General features: G+C 41.5%; 9 protein-coding genes across 9 annotated transcripts; 4 read left to right on the top strand and 5 right to left on the bottom strand.

Moving 5' to 3' along the window:
- Positions 1-181: 181 nt before the first annotated feature.
- Positions 182-3,403, top strand: SS1G_09957 (hypothetical protein; the record flags this gene model as incomplete). The annotated part of the gene is made up of 3 exons (XM_001589272.1): positions 182-530; positions 577-2,657; positions 2,738-3,403. The coding sequence occupies 3 exons, from the start codon at positions 182-184 to the stop codon at positions 3,401-3,403; spliced, it is 3,096 nt and encodes a 1,031-aa protein (XP_001589322.1).
- A 1,154-nt stretch (positions 3,404-4,557) lies between these two features.
- On the bottom strand, positions 4,558-5,584 carry SS1G_09956 (predicted protein; the record flags this gene model as incomplete). The annotated part of the gene is made up of 2 exons (XM_001589271.1): positions 4,558-4,596; positions 4,676-5,584. 2 exons carry the CDS (start codon positions 5,582-5,584, stop codon positions 4,558-4,560), a joined length of 948 nt encoding a protein of 315 aa, XP_001589321.1.
- Positions 5,585-6,286: 702 nt separating this feature from the next.
- SS1G_09955 (predicted protein) lies at positions 6,287-7,316 on the bottom strand (the record flags this gene model as incomplete). The annotated part of the gene is made up of 3 exons (XM_001589270.1): positions 6,287-6,494; positions 6,557-6,821; positions 7,196-7,316. 3 exons carry the CDS (start codon positions 7,314-7,316, stop codon positions 6,287-6,289), a joined length of 594 nt encoding a protein of 197 aa, XP_001589320.1.
- A 1,574-nt stretch (positions 7,317-8,890) lies between these two features.
- Positions 8,891-9,154, bottom strand: SS1G_09954 (predicted protein; the record flags this gene model as incomplete). The annotated part of the gene is made up of 1 exon (XM_001589269.1): positions 8,891-9,154. The coding sequence occupies one exon, from the start codon at positions 9,152-9,154 to the stop codon at positions 8,891-8,893; it is 264 nt and encodes an 87-aa protein (XP_001589319.1).
- Positions 9,155-9,561: 407 nt separating this feature from the next.
- SS1G_09953 (predicted protein) lies at positions 9,562-10,859 on the bottom strand (the record flags this gene model as incomplete). The annotated part of the gene is made up of 3 exons (XM_001589268.1): positions 9,562-9,600; positions 9,652-10,243; positions 10,780-10,859. 3 exons carry the CDS (start codon positions 10,857-10,859, stop codon positions 9,562-9,564), a joined length of 711 nt encoding a protein of 236 aa, XP_001589318.1.
- A 2,606-nt stretch (positions 10,860-13,465) lies between these two features.
- Positions 13,466-14,100, top strand: SS1G_09952 (predicted protein; the record flags this gene model as incomplete). Its single annotated transcript, XM_001589267.1, has 3 exons — positions 13,466-13,513; positions 13,743-13,810; positions 13,920-14,100. 3 exons carry the CDS (start codon positions 13,466-13,468, stop codon positions 14,098-14,100), a joined length of 297 nt encoding a protein of 98 aa, XP_001589317.1.
- An 894-nt stretch (positions 14,101-14,994) lies between these two features.
- Positions 14,995-15,524, top strand: SS1G_09951 (predicted protein; the record flags this gene model as incomplete). The annotated part of the gene is made up of 2 exons (XM_001589266.1): positions 14,995-15,009; positions 15,327-15,524. The coding sequence occupies 2 exons, from the start codon at positions 14,995-14,997 to the stop codon at positions 15,522-15,524; spliced, it is 213 nt and encodes a 70-aa protein (XP_001589316.1).
- Positions 15,525-19,009: 3,485 nt separating this feature from the next.
- On the bottom strand, positions 19,010-19,264 carry SS1G_09949 (predicted protein; the record flags this gene model as incomplete). Its single annotated transcript, XM_001589265.1, has 1 exon — positions 19,010-19,264. The coding sequence occupies one exon, from the start codon at positions 19,262-19,264 to the stop codon at positions 19,010-19,012; it is 255 nt and encodes an 84-aa protein (XP_001589315.1).
- Positions 19,265-19,902: 638 nt separating this feature from the next.
- On the top strand, positions 19,903-21,114 carry SS1G_09948 (hypothetical protein; the record flags this gene model as incomplete). Its single annotated transcript, XM_001589264.1, has 3 exons — positions 19,903-19,969; positions 20,498-21,037; positions 21,092-21,114. 3 exons carry the CDS (start codon positions 19,903-19,905, stop codon positions 21,112-21,114), a joined length of 630 nt encoding a protein of 209 aa, XP_001589314.1.
- Positions 21,115-21,613: the final 499 nt, after the last annotated feature.

Raw genomic sequence — 21,613 nt, 5'->3', positions numbered from 1 at the left:
GATATTCACCTAAAACATTGAATGTAGCGACACTGAACTTCGACATACTACAATACATTCCATAAATTTTGAACCACCAATGTTTGACTTTGGAGCCGTGAATTGTTTGATGCAGTGTTGGAATTTATGAGCAAATACTCGAGGTATTGTTGCGACAACCTCGAATTAACCACGATTCAATATGACGGACATGGAACGAACCATTTTGGATCATTACCAACTTTCATCTCCATATCCCACAGAATGGCCGGCAGATAAGGATACAAGTGATGCCTCGGATGAGGATGACGAAGCTCCCAAGTCAAAGCAGAATGGTTCAAAGGCAGCAGCTGTTGCGCGCAGAAAGTCGAAATACTTCGCTCTCGAGAAAGCTAGTGATCGCAAAAGTCTTATTCCCAATTCACAAAAGTCAGGCGACGGAGTAGAGAACTTGGTTCAGAGGGACGAGCCAGACCCTTTGGGAAGTACAGATAGCGTTGTCAGAGTTCTCCGGCAGCAAGGTCTACCTGTGCAGGACGACATAGCACTGCGTTAGAATCTCTACCCCTTCTTTCATACTTCCACTGACGGTACCAGGTAATAGGTTTCTCTTGTCCTCAACAACGTTCTCGCCGGCCTTATTTTTATCGCAAGTTCATTCTACCGCCTCTACGCAAGACCTTTTACGAGGACTAGATCTTCTCTCTAGGTCCATTGACCAGAAATCCGCTTCCCTGAAGGTCCTCGTCGAATCGAACTTTGAACGCTTCGTGCGTGCTAAAGCCACAATAGACAATGTTTATACGGAGATGAAGTATCGAGGGGCAGAACCACCTACAGCTTCCCGCCCTAGACCTCATTCCCGCCATGCCAGCAGAAGTAGTTTTCGAGCGAGCAGTGGTAATCAGATTGGAATGACAACTCCAGCGCCTTTGGATGTTAGAAAGAAGAACGCATTGATGAAAGAAAGCGAGTATGGTGTGCTTGGAATCAAAACACCCCTTCTAGATGTCTCAGCAAAGGCAGAAGAGGTTTGGGGCCCGGCATTAGATGGAAGAGAGAAGGAGGACAGTCTGAAAGTACTGGTTGGAACCGTTGATCGATACAAAGAATACTACGAGGTCAACGCTGCCATTACCGATAGTATCAAGCGGAAAGATTATGAAAGTATTGTCGAAGAATATACAAAAGCAAGACGGTTCGCAGATGATGCAAAGAAACTCACTGAAACCTTAGGAAATACACCGCCGACTGATCCTCAGATACACCAAATCCTTCTGGCTGCCCGCGTATGGCATGATGTCGAATCGCAGATCGAGGACTTTAAACGCGACATGTGGAAGAAGTTATCATTAGCACAAGGCTCTAGCAAAATGGATGGATTCATGGGCGCTCAGCAGGATCAACATATGGAACTTATTAGCATATTACTTGAGTTAGGGGTCACGGATAATCCTATTTGGGTTTGGTTACTGAGTCGTTATGATCACCTTAAGGTCAAAATCCAAACGACTTCGGACCGCGCGAGAGTAGAGATCGAAATTCTACGACGGAGATTAGCTAGTGCTGAAAAGCCTGCATCTCAAATCATAGCCACTCACCTGCGGTCGCTTGGACGCCAAATTGTAGACAACAAACAGGTTTCAGTGGATTCTCCAGACATCATCGAGTTGTGGGAGAAAATGGACTCTTTCCTCCATAGCATGATCTCCGCGCAAGGTGTTCTTGGCGAAGTGACAGAATATTGGCAGACTGTTCAAGGTTTCATCGATGGTAGGACACAGAAAGCTTTACCTGTAGGAATAAATGGAAAGTCTCGAGAGCACCATAGGCTTTCTGATGAGAACATTATCGAATTGCAACAAGGAACAGTTCAGCTAGTTGATATGCTTCGGGAAAGTATATATGAATTGTTCGTCCTTCCTCCAATTGAGGATATATCAGCATTGTTTTCACCTCTACCACCTACGCCACGGACACCAAGAACGGCTGATTCATTGACTCCCTCTGCCCTTCGAGGTTCTCGATTCGCATTTGATCCCAACAACCTACCACCTCCATCTCCGAAACGAGGGGAGGCTTGGGAAAAATTTGCATTCTGGCCGCCATGGTCAAACTCGGCCAGTGGCGTCCATTATCTAGCCAAATTCTTGACACTCGTAGGTTCTGGCGCAAGCGAGATGTCGGGATTATACCCGGTGATTAACGGAGATGGTTCAGTTTTAGAACGATTGAAGGCTCTTGTTGGAGGAATGCGCGAGAGATGCGTAACTGCAATACTCGCAGCATGGAATAAAGATGCTGAAAACATCAAAGTCTTGGAAGATTGGAGGCGTTCACCAGACAAACGAGATTTGACCAGGATGCCAGCCAATTTTAGTGCCTTCGAAAGTGCAATCCTCATAGGCATGCAAAAGATCCTTTACATCTCTGACGCATCAATCAAGCCAGGCTCGGCCGACATTGTTCTCCCTCCACCGGCAAAGCTCTTGCAAATGGTTCGTAGTCAGTTTGTAACGACCCTATATAAAGCACTGAGTGGGATGGTAGAGAATGCAGAAAGGTCTATTAAAAAGGCAGAAGATGATTGGACTACTGATACTGATGGTTTGGCAACTCCTGTGGCTATGGTTGTTGCTACAAGCATGGATGCTGGAATTGTCGATGCTAGTGACCGCGTAAGTTAAGTCTCTCCCTTTCAGAACCGAATTAACTTCTCTAGAATGTTCGGATGCTTTTGACTCTGAGCAATCTGCAGGCCCTTCGTGTCGATGTTGTTCCAAACCTTACAACGCAGTTTGAGAATGCATTTTCTGTCAAGCTTACAGAGGAAGCTAAGACAATAAGAGATGTCCTCGGCCAAATTGATGCTCGTCTGTTCCAATCTTATACTAAACCTACTGTTGAGACTCTCCGCAGCATCGTGCGTTGTGGAATTCTAGCACCGGACTGGGCGCCAACAGAACAGCCAAAAGAAGTTCGTCCTTACGTATATGAGGCTCTATTGTGTCTTGTAATCGTCCATACCCAAGTATCCACAACTGCCTCTTCCCTCACTGGTCAAGTACTCTCTTATCTCTTAGAGCAAGTGTCTTTGGAATTCTTGGAGGCCTTCAAACAACGCCAACGCTTTCCGCTCAATTCCCTTATTCAAGCTACTCTCGATATCGAGTTCGTGGCACAGACCATGAATCAGTATACAACAGAACGAGCAACCGAGACTTCAAGTCAGATTTATCAGGAGTTGGATAAGGGAACAGATGGAGAGGCGAGAGCAAGGTTACAAAAAATACTTCCAGGAATGAGGGGTGATTTAAAGAAGTTAAGGGAGGCGAGTAAGGGTGAATTTTCTTGCTTCAAGAAAGTAAGGAGTGGTAATAAGGCGGACAGGACGGCTAGCTCCAGTACTCAAAGTACAGTTTAGACAAGAGATCGAATAGATATTAATCATTTCCAAATATGAGTTCTAGAATGATACGGGTCACAGTTCATAGAATCTTGGACGATCTTGGATTTCGTAAATCAAGAAAGATTGATTCATTGCTATCCGTCAAGAGGCCTATGCTAAAATATCTCCTCGTTGAATCTTTTCGACAAAGTTGAGATATACTGGTGTCTTCTCAGAAAATTGATGGTTAACTAGGTAAGTAAGATGCAGATGATATTTGGGCAAGTAAATGTGAATGTCTACTAATCCATGTAAGCATTGTTTCATCCTATTAGTCTTTTGAGTGTGGCCTAGCAGGCGTGTGGCAGATGTCCCCAAAAAGTTATCGAACGAGTAGAGGTATCTTTGTCATGTTAGATCATATTCTGGACGAAGGGAGCCACAAATCCAACCACCAAATCTGTTGGATGACTGAAAGTACCGGTATTTGATGGAGTGGCCTAGTCACGTGCTACGCCGGCTCCCCACGCACAAAAATCGAGTCAATATTGCATCTTTGATTCAACCCTCTCATCTACCACAATGGACATCGCTCCAGTCGAGTTGAAAATATGGGTATGAACATTTAAACAATTAGCAGTGTTTTGTTGACTTTTTTCTATCTCCTCTTCCAACAGTTCTGCATCCGTTATCCAACTTTTTCTTAGGCCTCCCGGCAATCCTAACATCAAAGGGATCTCCCAAGCTCTTAAACATCCCTCATCTATCACGATGCCTCTTCAAGTTTACCGCTCCATTATGTTGCATGCATCATTATCGCGCCCCTTCATCCAGCTCTTCTCCTCAACAATATAACCTTTAACCATCCCAATTCTTCCACATACGACCATAGACTGAAGAGAATTGGGCATCCCGTCCGCTCTGCCATACACAAGCTTCAGATCGGTGGATTAGTAGTTGGGTGGGTGACCACCAGCGAATCCCCACTGTCGTATGTTATTCTCGGTTATTGTATTTTGGTATTTTTGGTGTCTTGGAGGGCGACGAGTGTCGCATTCGTGTTACGGTTGATTTGCGATCAATCTATTGCAAATAAGGGCTCCTAGCGAGGTCTTATACTAGACTTTACCGCAATCTTCATAGACTGATGTTGCACTAAAACCCAGCCGCCTTCCCCTTTTATAAAAAATTTAACATTCCCATTTGGACTTTTCGAATCGCTCCGCTAGCTGCAGAAACATACCGATTAGCGTCTAGTCCGTAATTGTTGACAACTACGGCTACTTTTTCATGTTAGAACGGACTTACGGGCATATCATCAGATGTTTCGTATATCCAGCGATCAAGTTGAGTTTGATCGGATGTGTAATGGATGTGCGGAGAATTGGACAGCGAAATTTCAGGTGGTGTATGGATGCTCATGGTTGGCAAGGATTGTCCGGTAATGGTGGTGTGCATGGTCGAGGTTGTGGTGCACAAAAACAAGGTCTGACTTCCGGAATAATCATATGGTGAGGTGGAGTGGCCTGGAGTTGGGCATTGCAGTTTGTAAGAATTTCCGCCTGGGGCATAGAAAGTGCTTTGTCCCTTACAGGGACTAGAGCTATTGCCTAAAGGTGATGGCGTAGCGGCAATGGACGCCTTGTTATCGCCGATTGCGTCAGGCGCAATGTGGAAGTAGTATTCTGGTGAGATCCCCAAACTGATTGGTTGAAGTGATTCCACCGAGCGGGAGGATACAATCTCATGTGAGGCTATATCGAGAATACCGCTTCTATACTTGTCCGCCACATGTTGGTCTTGTACCATGTCGGTATAGGATATGGTGAGATGGAGATTATCACTGTGGTCGCTCGAGGGCGAGGCAACCACTAAACTAGGAGACTCGGGATTGTACAGATCACGTGCATCTGGGATGATGGTTGGATAAAGAGGGTGGTCGGGGACTTGGCCGGAGGTGTCGAAATGGGTCCCAGTGTGGCAGAGGATTGTGTCAACACTTCTTTTGCTAGACTTTTGGTTATCTTTATATGATATTTGGCCATCAAAATCGCTATGCCACTCTTGTTGCGGAAAGCTGCCTATGGAAACATCATTGAAAAGGCTGGGGTAGGAACGGATATCATTGATACATCGTTCGTCTTCGGTATAATCGTTTAGAGCGATCATTGATTGATTTCCCTCGTGTGAATCATTATCATTGAAGATAGTAGACATGATGGTACCGCGTTGTTGGTTAAGAGCGTGGGGCACTTTCGAAGTTATACCTGCGTCGCTTTCGAGGACTTTCAGGACTCGCAAAGAATTACCACAAATTTAGGTAGTAGTGGCTGTCACTCGGGCTAATGTTTTGATAGTTCCAAGTTTAGTTACGTATCGGCGGAGGAAATGATGCTCACAGCCCAGAGAATTAGCAAAGCTCAAAACGATTAATTACGAGGTAAAGTCGAAGGAGCTTTCTGTATCTGAAGCGTTATGTCTTGCGATTTCTCTCAAATGGACTTGAGCTGCACGATTTTCTCTCATTGCCACCTCATGGGACTTGATTTTATTTATGTTGGAGTACTCGATCTTGGCTTGAGGCTCGGTATAGTGTAGTGATTGCAAGCGAGGCAAACAAACGGTTGGCGAACCATTTTTCAGCCCACGAAACGAGAGAACCGCAACACCCCAGACCTTCTGTTCGGCGTTAGACGTTGCTTATTTTGTACAGCACTACGTCTGGGTCCCTTATTACCATGCAACCATGGTTTTACTAAGCAATATCAAATCGAGGTGCTAGATACGACTAAGAAAGTTCATGGGTTTGTATCTATGGAAGCGCCTCGCCCTTTGCTCTGAACTTTCCCGTTCGCATTTGTCATTGTTCAACTCGCATCACTCTGATATCAGCATGTACTAGTCAGCCTCGCTTCGCAATCAATAAACCATAACCACAATCGGTGGGCTTTTGGTCATCCAGCCCTTTCGCGTAGTCCAGACCAGCTGATAACTAATGCGAGCTTTTAACCCCGCGCCGATTATCCAGCTTGATGCATGTGCGCCGGCACATAGAACGCCAACGGGTGGTTCGTTAGATGTGATACAGAACGCATGTATCCCGTCTCTGCACTGTACTTGAGAGGGCCTTCAACAGCAGAGTAATAAAGTATATGTGCCGGGATTGAAATCTGACCTGTTAGGTATCACACTGCTCTAAAAGATGCAGGTGATCGCATGCGAATCTCCGAATAGTATGAATTCAACTGGCGTCTCATTGCTCTGAGGGATACATTGTATGTAAACGGTCTGAGTACAGCTTCACCTAGAGCGATCCATCGCTTACAAAACCTTGCGCTGAGTGAAAATATCTCGGGATCATTGACGAACTGTACGAAGCATAGAACTGCCTTGGAGAGTATACTTGCTAGCATGTTGCCGACTTCCGGGATCAATCGCAAAACAGCCCAGCACACTAGAGCCAGTTACTCTGGCTTCTACCATATGGAGCTACGCTTTGTGCCGCTAATTCCGTAGCAATTCTCGCTGTCTTCCAAGCTATCGCAGAGAAGAACAAGGGAGCGTGTATAAATCTTTCAGCTGGCAAGTTTATCAACTGCCTGATCAAAAATTGTATTTCAGCTGCATGTATAAAAATGAATGGAATCTTGCTGCGGGATTTCAATCATCTACATCCTGTTCGTGTCTTGGCGCAATTTCTAAAGAACAGAAAATCCATATCTTGTTTACCACCGCATGTGATTGGCGATCTAATTGATTGTTTGAGACTGTCGCGACCCTGGAAATATCAATTGCCGATATAAACTATTTTTCATGGAGGTTCTAGACCTCCTCTCAATAACTGATTGATATTTCCGACAAACATCTGTACAATTGGCGTGAACATTGAAACAGCTGGTCGAAGGATTGCTAACGGTCTAGATCGTTCGAAATCAAGAATGCCGATCATTTACTTCAGGGTAGACGGGTCACATCCCTGTCAATTCACCATCCATTTTGATGATCCAATCGGAGCATGAACTATTAACGGGCGACTTTATCCGACTAGAGAAAGGATGCTTCACTAATTTTTAATCCGCCAAAGGCTCCCAGCTCAAAATTGATAGAGTTTGAAATTCACGACAGATTATCTCGATAAGACTAAATCAAAGTCACAGCCTCATTTTACAAGTTACACATGATAGATGCCTCGATAAAACTGTCTCCCCAGCCCCCTTATACATATTACACAATGAAGTATATTCCGCTAAAATTGTTCTATAACTGATAATAATGCGATTTTCGTCCTACGCGTATTCTTGGCCTTGCTGAAATTTGATTTTTAGATGCGAAGTTGCGAACACAAGGCCGCGTTAATTACTGGGATCTCAACTAGATAACAAAATCCCTGAGCTTGATAGAATTAATTAATTGCGGGGATAGCGTCACTACCATGCAGGGCGACTCGGAATAAGTGCAGCCTAAGTTCGGTGTGTGGTTAGGGCTTAAATATATTATTTCGCTTAGCTACTTTTTAAGGTTAGTGCGCCCTGGTTTAACGATATTTTGATATGGTTCGTCTTACTAGATATGTAGATCCCGTTGTGCGGAGTATTCCGCTATTGTCCGCTCTGGGGTAAAATGTTTATTTATTTGTTCGATGAAATTGGAAGAAGCTAATCAGCTAGTCTATCATATCATCTAGTGGGACAAAACGGGGTCTCAATTAATTCAGGGGGTGATTTAAGCGAGACCTGTCAAGAGCAGCAAGATATTTAACACTTAATTTCGACTCTCTTTCATCAACTTCATCCGCTTGGGTATTTTCTTTCGACGCGTTTCTGTACATGCGTTTCATAATACGAGGTTTAACTATTGTATTGTTTTGTTGAACCTCTCGCTTATATTGTTGGGACTGAAGATTTCCGTGCCGTAGGGCTGCATACTGGGGTACGTACCTTTTACATCATCTGCTGATCGATATCCAGGATCCTAGGTTCCCGCGTCCGAAGTTACACAATCTTTTTAGATGTATTGATGCAAATAATTGGTAGGGTGATGTTGAGGCCTTGGGAAAATCACTGAACAGCTGAATATTATACAGTATCTTTATAATTTGAGTAACGTTCTCAATTGCGCAAGAAGGGCGAAGTTTTCCGTTGTTCACTGGTGGTACAGTGTGCGTCATGCGAACACGTACCTTACATATAGTAGCATCAATGAAAGAATATAGCTTTATATCATCGGTTCACGGTGAAGAAGCGCCTTGCGGTTCTTCCGACGCACTGCCATCTTATTTTGTGCGTGAAGAAATAATTTGCTGAAGACTAATTAAATAGAAGATGATATCATGAAAAGCGAAATTAGGAATTAATTAATACACAGTAAAGACTTTGGACACGACCACCGATCAGGCTACCTCCTCACTAACTCTTCACCCTATGTCCATTTTGCGAATGTAAAAAAAGACGCATCATCCCGCAAATATTTGACCCAGGCACCTTCAGATATAGGCGTGTTCTTGTATGATGGAGGCACCATTTGTTATGCGAGATAAATGAAGAAGGTTGTGATCAAGTGTAGCAGGTAATCCGTGTCTGGAATGTTCCAGGAATAAATGAATACAGTGTCGCAAGTTCCAGCAGGTGTGACATGTTTTGTTGCTGATTGGTAGTATATGAAAGAATTGATAGATGGTTGGAAAAATAAATCATCATGTTCGCCATGATGCCAGATGCAAAGTGAGCTTGCAACTGGTTGTTGTTGATTTGTGAATTTCTCTAGAAATATGGAATTTTTGACGGCCATTGTTGGGATGCATGTTGTTGAGTGCCGCGATGCTTTGAAAGAAAATAAATGAAAAGTTGCAAATGATATTCGTGAGGTCCATTGTATAAATTTCTGATGTGTCTTCCACATTCCATTGTAGCTTTCCACAGAGAGTACCTGTTCTCGAAGATGATTGCATTGAGTGCTTGGGAGAAATTTGATGATATATTATGTGGTTATCGAGGACGATGATATTCGACTTCGGAATTGTTTTTAACGTGGTGTGATGGTGCTACAAAAGGCTTTATCATCGCTTCGTGATTCTGACATGACCCACTGCCATTCAGTAATTCTAAACTGAAGTTAGATGAGACTGGGAATAGTAGTTTGATATTTACTTACATCTCATCAATGGCGTATATACCTAGTTACTAAACGACTTTGGTCTAAAGATCATAGTTGTACCTTACCATACGTTCGGCAAGCTGATAGATTGTTAGTCTTTACGGCAGAAGTTTGGCAGCAAGAAATCTTACAGTCATTTCCTCGACACAATGTTCATGCATCCATTGCAAAAGCTGGAATTGATTTGTGACCGGTTCGTCTTCGAGTGTGGTAGCTGGTTGACTATGTATAGTCGTGATTGGGAATGTATAGGTGGTTTGATAAGGAATCCTAGCAAACGGGACGTTGTATGATGGGAAGGTAGAATATGTGGCAGTCTGAGGGGTAGCGATAGGATTCTCACGGTAAAATTGTTGTTCAGTGTGTCCTGTGGAGTTGGTCTCGGTGTAGCTAGACATAGGGAAACAAGCACCCATGTGATGAAATGCGAGAGGATCTGTGGAGCTATTTGTGGATAACGAGCGGTTAGCTGTATCCTGGGAAACCTCTTCCATTGCTTCGAATAGAGTACTGTCGTCCGCGGAATCCCATTTTGTGGAGATTGATTCATTGTCGGCTTCGATGTATCTGCCCTCAATCATTGTTGACTCGGCCTGGACATCTTCAACGTCTTCAACGCATTGCTCCTGGGAAATGGATCTTGTTCCTGGCTGTGTGATAATGTTGTGCTGGTGTGTTTGGTCATCGGATCTGTTCGACTGTGCAGTAAGTTCCTGAGAGGCTCTGTTATCGTGAGGCCTACGATCGTCAGAGATTGCTTCACGCATGAGTTCGGAAGGAAGTGCTACTTTGCCCTCTGCTGCTTTGGCTTGCTAGCAGATTGTCCTCGATTTTTGATATGCTTGCCCATGATGAAGAGTGGTGAAATAGGTGAAGGAACTTGAAGGTATATAAAAGTGCGGATTGTGTGTTAGAGGCTAACGGTTTCGAAAGGAAAGAGGGCTATTGACGTTGTGTGTTGTATGCAGATTGTGAATAACAGATGTGTACAAGGGCAAAGATCGAAGATCTAGTATTTTGAATGATAGAACGAGACTAGAAATATATCTAGCATAGAATGGAATGTGGAGTATGTAAATGTCGAAGTTGATGACCTAGAAATGTATTTGACTATTTGACTTATGAAGAAGTGAAGCAAAGTGTGGTGCGAATAGATATGGATGTGTATGAGGAATGACTCCTATATATATTTATTCTCTACCTCTGTAGCCCACCGGGTGGCCTTTAGGCGTCAGACATTTTGCGAAACATTTGCGAACCGGTGGATGGCCTTTTGGAACCGCTCCCTCCCCGTTCGGTAACCGCATCTTGGAAGGGCGTTGATCAACTCCTTGGACATTTTACTGCAGGCGACCAGCAGGTCACAGGGAAAGAATGCAGCTAATACAACCAAAGAATTTCCCCCTATATGAAGATTTATTATACGAGAAGGTTGTATGCGTAGTAAACCTAGATATCCATGGCTTGAACATGCAAATGCACGAGTAGATTAAAGGTTTCTAACGACAGCTAATCTGCATGCCAATTTCCCTTCATCTTGATTTCTTCAATTTTTCTCCTCACACCAGTAATAAAAAAGAATGGTTGTCGAGGTGACTCCATAAACTATAAATAACCTAGGGACAGTATACCCCTTTGTAAGGTAAACTCGAGTTTCCAGGGACTGATCGGAAAATCTTCCTGTCTTCAATCTAAGAACTAAGGTATAGCAATAATCGGGAAAATGAAGTTTTCATGGATCGATACAGATATTTTCATTTTCTGCAGAAAGGATGAGTCAAATCGTTTGATGCTTCCCTCCTGCCTCTGCAATCCATCCCCCTGCCTCTGCAATCCATCCCCCTGCAGGGCAAAAGAGCAATCCCTGCCACTCTGGAAATGCAATGCGACTTTCTCCAGGCTTTCCACAAGGCGTAGTGACGTCTTTAGGTGAATAAAATCTTTTACAAACGTTGATAGCTATTATCAGTAATTAGGAAAAGTGTTAAAGGTATGAGCAATGAATGCGCTGGCAATTTGGAAGCCGGGCTCGCCTCTCTTGGGATAGATTAATTTTGATTCAAAAGGCAGCGCCAACAGCGCCGACAGCGGCAATCGTTTAGCCTTAAAAAAGATATCCATGCAAGAAAAAATATTTTCTCACGATCGAAGAAGCAGTAGTAAGAATTATCAGAAAAGCTTGAACCCACAATTGGCCATTTTACTATCCCTTGTCTAAAGATAATATGGTGTGATTTAAAATCCGACTTAATGGCAAGCCTGGTGGCCCTGTACCACGTACAATGGTTATCAGGAATGGCTGATCGGGATCAGATGAATCGGACTTGGATCTTCTTTGGGAATTTCTGGGACTACTTGTTAGGCTTAGCTTAGAATTATCGGCTTCTAGGGTAGTAGATAATGCTTGTACGCGTCTAACCCCAGATACGAAATAGGAAAGAGAATCCAAACTTGAGGTCCAACATATTCCTGATAACTATATTTAGCATTTTCGGGCTGTCACTAGCGGAGTAAAGTCCTTGATGTAGTAGTAATTTATCAATGCCCACTAGCGTCTTCAATCTTTCTTTAATTGCGAGCATGGTAGCCGAATCTTTTGGACATGACATCAATGAGAGAAAATTTTTATTTTGTCACACAGATTGAATTGCGAAACTAATCATATTACTACTAGGTTTCAGCAGTGATACAACTAGTACCTGAATTCAGCGTGCGTCATCCTAGCTGTATTTTGCGCAATTTTCCCGGTGACTAGACGCTGTCAATTGTTTTGTCCCGTTAGACCCTAGTGTAGACTGTTTTTGTTCTTACAAGTACCACCAAAGGTGTACCACATACCAGAATCTACCGCATAGAAGCATTCCATACCGAAGAAGCTTCGCCTCTTTTGCCTTAACTCAAAATGGGCGTCCATTAGGTTATTTATTAACCATGAATTTGGTCCTGCTGCGCAAAAACCATTTTTTCAAGCCTGCAAATTATTATGCACGAATCATGCAGGGAACATGTATGCACTGGCTTGAAAGATAATAGGATTGTAAACAAATATCGATGCATGCGAGTAGTACGTACTGGTAAGTATAGATGCACACCATTCAAAAAGTAAGATTCTGTAGATCATAGATTCTCATGCATTATTCACACATATCTGTCAATACTGGTCTAATTACGATACAAAGAGTTCAAGGATCAGGTATCTGTGCCATTCCTTGATTTGCGGGTTTGATATGGAAAAAGTGTCCTAGAAAGCTTCAGCTTCTTTTCGTCTCCTAGTTGATCTCACCGAGGGCGCAAAATGCATCCTGATATTTAATCAAAAGAAAATAACAAATCAATCGGAGTGGAGAAAATTATCTAAATATGAAGTGTAATTAGAGCCATGCCATCGATCGCGCCCTAAGAAGAATGGATCCAGGATGACATGGTGTCCTAGAGAAGCCGTGGCTTTTACGAGGAACTCCGGGGGGGTAATCTGCTAGATTCAGGTTCAATTTATTACTAAAGGGAACCTGCATTAGTCTAGGACATAAATTTTTCTTGCGGGGTGAGGGAGAAGTATTAAGCACAGTTTCGAGCATAATAATGGAGATACCGATGAAGTTTATTTTCCTGATGAGGATCTTTGAACTAAACCGTTTTCAACACACGCACGTTCATCAGTATACATTCGACGCCCGAGACAAATAATCTTACGCAACAAGCGAAGTAAAAACATGATAAAAATGTGGATAACACTCCTTTCAGGTCTGTCCAAGACGGGAACGTCGGCGTGCTAGGAGATAAGAGTCTGGTTCTTGTCAACTTTTGCCGATATGAGCTAATGTCCATTTTCGTGCGGTGCAGTATCATAAAATATCGTTACTGCAAAAGATATTCCGGATATATGGTTCCTGAAACGTTAACTAGCCGGCGGGGCGTTGTACTGCATGATAGGATTTAATAAAAATGAATTGTTTTCATCCTTCACAAAACGCCGATCGAGATAACCAATCTGTGTGTAGCGCGACTCGAAAGAACCTGCATTTGCCCATTGGCGTATGGCAACGAGATCGAAACTCCACTTGAAATCTGACCAAAAAGAAAGCATCACAAGATCAATCGGGATTTCAGGCGAGAGCCTTTACCGAGTAGTGCCTGCCATATCAGCCATGTATGCTCGCATCAAGCATATATTGGCACTATCGCCCTATCAAACTACTGAACAACTCGGTATGTTTCCCAGGTTGATCAACCCGTTCGGTCGGCAGGCTTTTGTCCAACCGGACCGGACCTTTCTTGTACCATGGTACAGTATGCATTGTGCGCAAGATTGCCGAGTGCTACACTTGGCTTGCGCTGCAGAATCATCTCATGCTTTTGAATGAATGAAGAACGCGTGGGTTATGTTTGCTAACATTAGATTGTCAATACCAACTTGGGAAATTTCAACACGTGTCGATTATGCCGAGAGTCCTGCAATCACTCTTCTGATACTGCACGATTCCAAGTCATCATACATCAAGCACATACAAGAGGCCTTTTCGCGACTTCGCGAGGCAGCTTTTGACACAACATTACATGAAGCAGAGAGGACGGTTTAACTGTAATGCAAATAAGTAGATAATTTAGGGTTTCTAGTGTGAATTTGAGGCGCACGTCATTGAAACTGACCATAGCACATGTACATTGAAAGAGTCGTGTGTGAATATTGATATTTATTTAGCGCACTCTTAGTGATCAGATGTGAATTCCTCACGTGATAAAGTTTAATAGCCAAGCACTCATAAACACACACCTTGTTGCAGAAAAGATCAGACCGACTTTTTTCCTCTTCATAGTTTTCGTACGTAACTCGTCTTGGAAGCCATGATTAAGGTTAGTCGGTAACAATTTTTGACTGAGTGATTCCTTCAGCCAAAACTTAGGTAGGAGTTCGTTGTCAGATGCATATGCGCGGTTCTCTTTTCGGGATCAAGCATGCGCATCAATGAATGAGACTCACAACCTCAATTCCATGATCGAGCTATTCTATCAAACTCAAGTGCCCATGTCTACAGATTGACCCCTTGGCTTAGTCCTTATCATTTACGGGGAATCGGCGGATAGAAATGTGGAATTATGCACGAGTGTGCATGCACGCAGCTCACCCGGGATGTCTTCTAGGATCTAATGCTCACAACTTCAGAACATGGACCGTCTAGTTGATGTTTGATAGTTTTGTTAAGCCTGAGTGGCAATAATTTGCATCTTCAGCATGGTCCAAGCCGTCTAGTGTTGGCAAGGTACCCATGTCAAGTCAAATGGGCTACATCGAAATATTCAAGCATTTTCAAAGCAGAAGTCTTGCAAACGAGATGCCTGCTTGGGAAAGGGGAAAAAGCCCGCTAGCAATCATCTCAAAGTACATCACAGTAAGACATTACCGAAAAGTGTGTAATCAACATGGTAGAAGAAATAAATGCTGCACCTCTATAATAATTGGACAATCTTTCGCAATGGCAATCTCAACGGTCCGTCCCGCGATGAAAGTTTTATGAGAATTCGTTACTAAAATTGGTATTATTGCTCCGAAATTTGAGATAACGCATAGCAAAAAGTGGTCTAGCAATCAAAGAGCAGGTGTTAATTTAATTGCCCTAGAATATTAGGAGAAACCAGGGTGTGGTTCCGCTACCTAACAGCTTAGCAGCATGCTTCCTCGCTTCTATTTCAAAGCTTTTTTGCGTTGACATAACAAAATCGTCTCACTGTGTAGAACCAGGACATGGATCTTCAACAGATTGCACATCGTAATGCCCGCGAAAAGATCTAACAGGCTGGCAATAAGCCCACACAAGCTCAGGATTTTGGACACGTCGGCACATGGGAAATTAAACTGATCCGGGGTGTCCAGTTTGTCGGGTCTGAGGCTGAGAAGCAAAATGCGAATTTCTACAAAACCCGCCCTGAGATGACGAATAGCGGGAAGAGTCTTTGCAATGTGTATTTATCTCTTGCATGGTTTGTGGATGACTCTTCGTTGTAATGACGAATCACATGCGTTTCTTTAATAACGATTTAATACGAGGTGCTGCAAGACACTAACGGCAAGCATCACCAAGGAATTTTCACTTAAAGAGTGCAATAATTTCATTCTACCAAGAATGATAACGTCGAGGATACAGGGCAAAGCGAAACGGAATGGTAGCATCGTTCGCTGTAATGAATGTCGGCTTGATCGCTAAAGGAGCTTTTTTGTGGCATTATCTGAGAATATTGTGTCCTTGGTTGGTAGCGGTATTGCGTGATGTCAGCTTACTAGCAAGACCTTCGCCACATTGCGAAAGTCATATGTACGGTAAATTACCAGTTGGGAACACCAAAAAACTTTGACGGTCGAGGATCATAAATTGCTCAATCAATCAATTGACTTAATGGCTGCAAACCACTTATCCCAGCAAAACGTGGCACCCCGGACATCTTGAAGATTCACAAAGAAGATTAAGCAAGCCTTGAGTGGCTGTGGCTTTCCTTAAGCTCGAACAAACCCCTGGATCTCAGAAGATCAACGACATCCTTTCCATTTCTCGGTATACGTAAGTGATGTCAAGTTACTATGGATTCGATTGTTTCGGCTAATGCAATGTACTCCAGATTCTGTCAGTTGCGTTTTATGCCACTAGTCCAGAAGCATGCAAACACGCATATAACAAAATTAAAAGATTAGACTGTTTAGGTAACCTGAGTTCATGTACGAAGGTTAGGTTATCAAATATGCTAAGATTTTTCTCCTTTCATTTAACATTAGTTTCTTGGATTATGCGGGAAAAATTTTCATGTCTCATAATCAAAAGAATTTGACCTAATAACAATTTTCGATTCCATTGATAAGCTAAATATTTCTTTACCAATTGTTAGGATGGCTTGTATGGAATGAAACTTGTGGAACGAGATAGTCATTTGTCTAATCTTCTGGTACTAGGAAAAAATCCAAATCCAAAATATGCAATCTCTCCATTACTGTTTAAACAGCCTCTTCAAATGGATACTAGTGAAAACTTAATCGTTGGCGTCGGCGGCTACTGTGATAAATCTACACAGTATTGCCATTCTGTAATTATTGAACCCCACGTCTATCAAATCCTTCCAACCTTGTCCTGACTCATGCCACTCCAGATATCAAATACAACACTACGACCCCGCCTTCTCTCCCCCCAATTTCGGTTATTTTCTCACCGCCAGCTAAAATACAGCCTCATCTATCATAATTCACGAATTTCAGACAATCGAAGAAAGGGCCTCACCCCACGAAATATTACAATCGCCTAGATGCCGATATCCGGATGTTTGTCACAAATCACGATAATTATAACACAATAAAAGCAAGTACGGAGGTTTAGGCCGCTGTTTCCTGAGGGGTTCTTATCGATAAGGAATCCTAGGACAAACCAATTAGGCAACCGTGATGACTTAGGACAAGCGTCCTAGGGCATTATTCGTTCTAGGATAAACGTCCCAGGATAATATTTGTCCCAGGACAATTATCCTAGAAGCTATATTATTCCAGGAGACGAATTGTCCCAGGATTAGTGTCCTGAGGCCAATAGGAGATCACGTAATGTGCTAGCTCTGCTAGCCAGCTAGCAGAGCTAGCATCGATAGGAATGCTAGCTATGTTAGCCAGCTAGCATAGCTAGCATCCAGGGAAACGATGAGTATATAGTTAGAATAGTTTTATTGTTTAGGAGCTTCGTGCTCAATTTAGTTATCAATTAGTTTACCTACATTCTACTTGATCTAGTAACGTGTTACGAGGTTTGCCGTCTAGATCACGTGGAAGTGCTCTAGGCTCTCGAGGTGGTTTATTACTAGGCGTCAAGCAGGGACTTAAAGTAATGACAATAATGCAATTCGTAACTAATAGTAGAGTATACTAAATGATTGATCTTGAGCACGAAGCTCTATACAAAGGAAATCCATCTTGATTATATAGACCATCGTGGCATGCGTCCCAGTGCTCCCAGTTGTCCCAGTTGTACTGGGACAGCTGAGCCTACTGGGATCCTCATATCACATGATGCTAATCACGTGATGTTAGGTATGTGAGATCCGTCGTAACATAACGACTTCACTTCCAAGTGAATACCAGTGATAAAGCCTTAACCCATAACTACCAACCAGACGAAACCTCAGGCAGTCGCTGCCTCCAGTACAGCATCGTTACAACAACAAGCATTTTGTAAACTTAGAACAAAGGTAGCTACACGTACTTTCTGTACTGATCTTTTAAATGATTACATGGCTCTTGAGACACATTATTGAGTATACAGGAGCAGTGAATCAGTTATTTACTGATTAGATGGCCTGATAATCATTAGATTCATCATCACAACAAATTTTGAAGAAAAATTATTTTTCGAAATACACCATTTTTATATCTCATTTGCACTAAACAAATCAGCATCAATCGAATGCAATTGTCCCCAAAGAAATTGAACCAGTAATTGTTGTGATACTATTGTCGACGTCCAAAACATGTGAAACCACGCTAAAACGCGTGAAATTTTCACCCCTTTCATCCCTCCATTACGAGGGAAGAGAATTCAATGACGGGGACCACCCAATCGAACTTCCCAGAAGTGATCTTAGGCACTCCATATCAAATGAACCACATTGAACAAACCTATAAAAGAGACAATAGCCCGTTATTCATCCTTTCCAATTCTATTCTCTCCCAACCCTTCAACTTTCAAACCCAATACAATACCTTAAGCTCTGATGATCCATTCAAATCATCAATCAATCGCCCAATACTCCAATTCAATAATAAACAAAGACGATAATCCAATCATTTAGAACTCTATATTAATTCATCAAAAGAAACTATTCAAAAAGCTAGAAGTCTACTCATTCTAGCTGCCTCCCTGGAAGAGGATATCGAAGAACAATCGAAAGTCCTAGACTTAATCGAAATATTTTGTAAATATCTTGAAAAAGGAAAATTTACAAAAGCCTCAAATATTATTATATCACAAATCTCCTATTTAGAAAATACCATTAAACAGATTGAAAAGCAAGCCAATTATCTTTCAAATCTTCTTAATCATATGATCCCCCCTACAATAAACGCCCCTGAAACCAAAGCTAGCTATGCCACTATCACCAAAACCTCAGAAGAATGGAATCTAATTACAAAGAGAAAACCCACAAAACAGAAAACTATAGAACAAAAGGAAGAAACCCTAAGTAAACAATTAATCCTTATCAAATTCTTTATTTATCAACTACACTCTTTTACACTACTAAATACAAGGAACAAAGTCAACGAAATTGTTGGTACGAGAAGGATACGGAAGACGTAGCACCCACGGATTACGTAGGTCCTGTATGTCTAATTGTATTCTGTCTAAAGAGCTAGCTACATATTGAAAGTAGTAAGTCTTATATAGACTTACTAAAAGAGCTAGTCTCTTTCGCGTTCGCTTAGTTCTTTATTACAGTAGTAATTTAAATTGAAGTCATTCACTTCGTTCACACAGTAATAGTAAGTTGTGAAATCCATCGTACAAGAGTATTCTCTTCTGCGCTTGAAAGGATTTGAGCTATTTCGTGGCTTTGGGAACATGTTTTCTTCCCAGCCAACCTATCAGTTAGAGTAGACTTAGGGACTTCAAAGTGCTCTGCAGCTTTTCTAATTGATTTAAATTCCTTCAATTGAAGTGCAAATGTAGCCTTTTTAATCTTCTCTTCAATTTGAGCAGGTGTAAAGAGTGATTGAGAATGCATAATAAAAGTTATTACAGTTTCAAATTAGTGATGGGCTAAAAGTGTCCGAGTTCTCCATAAACCACGTTATATATTAAAACTATCTTTTTTAAAATAATAACGTGGTTTATCAGTGGGTCGGACATATCAGTGGGTCGGACACTTTTTCAATATCCTTTACTCTCTCACTTCAATACGCGTTTATTCAATAGTTATTAATGGAAATTCATTCAAAAGAAGCACGAATAGTCCTGGCCATTGAGGCTATCGAATTGAACAAAAGATTGACGATTCGAAAGGCTGCTAATTATTATAGTGTGCCTCGATCTACATTATTCGACAGAATTCAAAGTCGTAGTAATATAGCTGAAAGTCGACCAAAAAGTCATAATTTGACTGAATTAGAAGAGGAGGTGCTTATTCAATATATTATTGATATGGATGATAGAGGATTTGCCCCTAAATTAAATAGTGTGGAAGATATGGCGAATTATATGCTCGAAACACAGGGTGCGAAAAAGGTTGGAAAGCTCTGGGCTCATCGCTTTGTAAAACGATGTTCAGAATTAAAGATATGTTTTAATTGTATCTATGACTTTCAAAGAGCTCTTTGCGAAGATCCAGAGCTTATTGAAGAGTGATTTCGATTGGTATCGAATATGCAGGCGAAATATGGGATTCAGGATTGCGATTTCTACAACTTCGACGAAACAGGCTTTATGATGGGTATAATATACCCCGGAATGGTTGTAACTAGTGTTGAACGAAGTGGCAGAAGCAAGGCAATATAATCAGGCAATCGAGAGTGGGCTATAGCGATTATATGTGGTAATGGAGAGGGTAAAACTATACCACCATTTTTAGTGGTACAAAAATAATATCATTTTTCTAATTGGTATACAAAGAGTGATTTTCCTGCAGATTGGGCTATTAAACCTACTTCTAATAAATGGACGAATAATGAGATAGGTTTAGAATGATTAAAGTATTTCGATAAGTATACTAGTCAACGGAGAAAGGGCAAATATCGAATGCTAATATTGGATGGGCATGAAAGTCACGAATCGATACCTTTCTAGTCATATTGCAAGTCAAACGATATTATATGCATAAAGTTACCATCGTATTCAAGTCACTTAACTCAATCACTTGATATTGGATATTTTAGCGTACTCAAACGTTCATATAGTTGTCAAATTGAAGGATTTATCAAGGCTCATATCAATCATATTTCTAAGGTTGAATTCTTTATAGCTTTCAAAGCTGCATATCAACAATCGATTACTATTCAGAATATAAAAGCTGGTTTTCGAGGAGCAGGTCTAATATCATTTGATCCTCAATCTATACTCTCAAAACTAGATATTAGGATTCGTACTTCTATCCCTCCATCTACCTCCTTGGAACTTACCAATTTCTGGATCTCTCAAACCCCTCACAATCCAACTGAGGCTCTTTTACAATCAACTCTAATAAAAGCTCGAATAGCTCGTCATCAATCAAGCTCTCCTACACCTATATTTGAGACTGTACAAGCTTTAGCTAAAGGTACAGAGAGATTGGCATATGAAGTTACACTTTTGAGTGTTGAGAATCGTATACTTCGAAAAGCAAATGAAGCGTTAAGTAAACGTCGATACACTAAAAAAATTCAACTACGTAATAGAGGAGTACTTACTGGACAAGAAGCTGAAGATATATTATCACAACAAGAGATTGATAATCAGATTCAACGCGACGAGCGTCAAAATGGAGGAAATTCTAATAGGGAATCATCTACTAGTCGATGCTGTAGTAAGTGTGGAAAGACTGGTCATAATTCAAGAACCTGTCAAAATAATACAATAGATGCTAGTTTATTAGATTCTTAATAGTTTCAATCGATTCATCCAATTGTTATTGAATAATATAGTTTTAAAGTGATAAATCGAGGAAAAAGTGTCCGACCCACTGATATGTCCGACCCACTGATAAACCACGTTAACCGAAATAACAATATTCTCAAAAAGAATATTAATTAATCAAAAAGATTTAAATCCTTTCTTTAAGGCCTGAGTTATAAAAACTATAATAAATACAATAAAAAAAAGTTATTTTTTAATAAAATAAATAAATAACAAAGCAACTGGTTTATCAAGAGTAAATAATAAAATCAAATTCATTCTACTTGTTTCATTCCATTTCATTCTATGCCTTACCATACCATACAATATCCATATACATATACATAACAATCTTCAAAGGGAACCCAAGACAAGGAGCAGATACTAATTCATTCCATGCCAGTCCATGCCAGTGCTTCCAATTACATCCCATCCACTCAAGTCTCACAAATCCAAAATTCCCTCGAGTCTTCCTATCATTCTCCCC

Source organism: Sclerotinia sclerotiorum, genomic scaffold, assembly GCF_000146945.2.
Source record: "Sclerotinia sclerotiorum 1980 UF-70 scaffold_14 genomic scaffold, whole genome shotgun sequence".
Lineage (NCBI taxonomy): Eukaryota > Fungi > Ascomycota > Leotiomycetes > Helotiales > Sclerotiniaceae > Sclerotinia > Sclerotinia sclerotiorum.
Note: the sequence above shows the minus strand (reverse complement) of the source record. Positions and strands in the feature narration are given on the sequence as shown.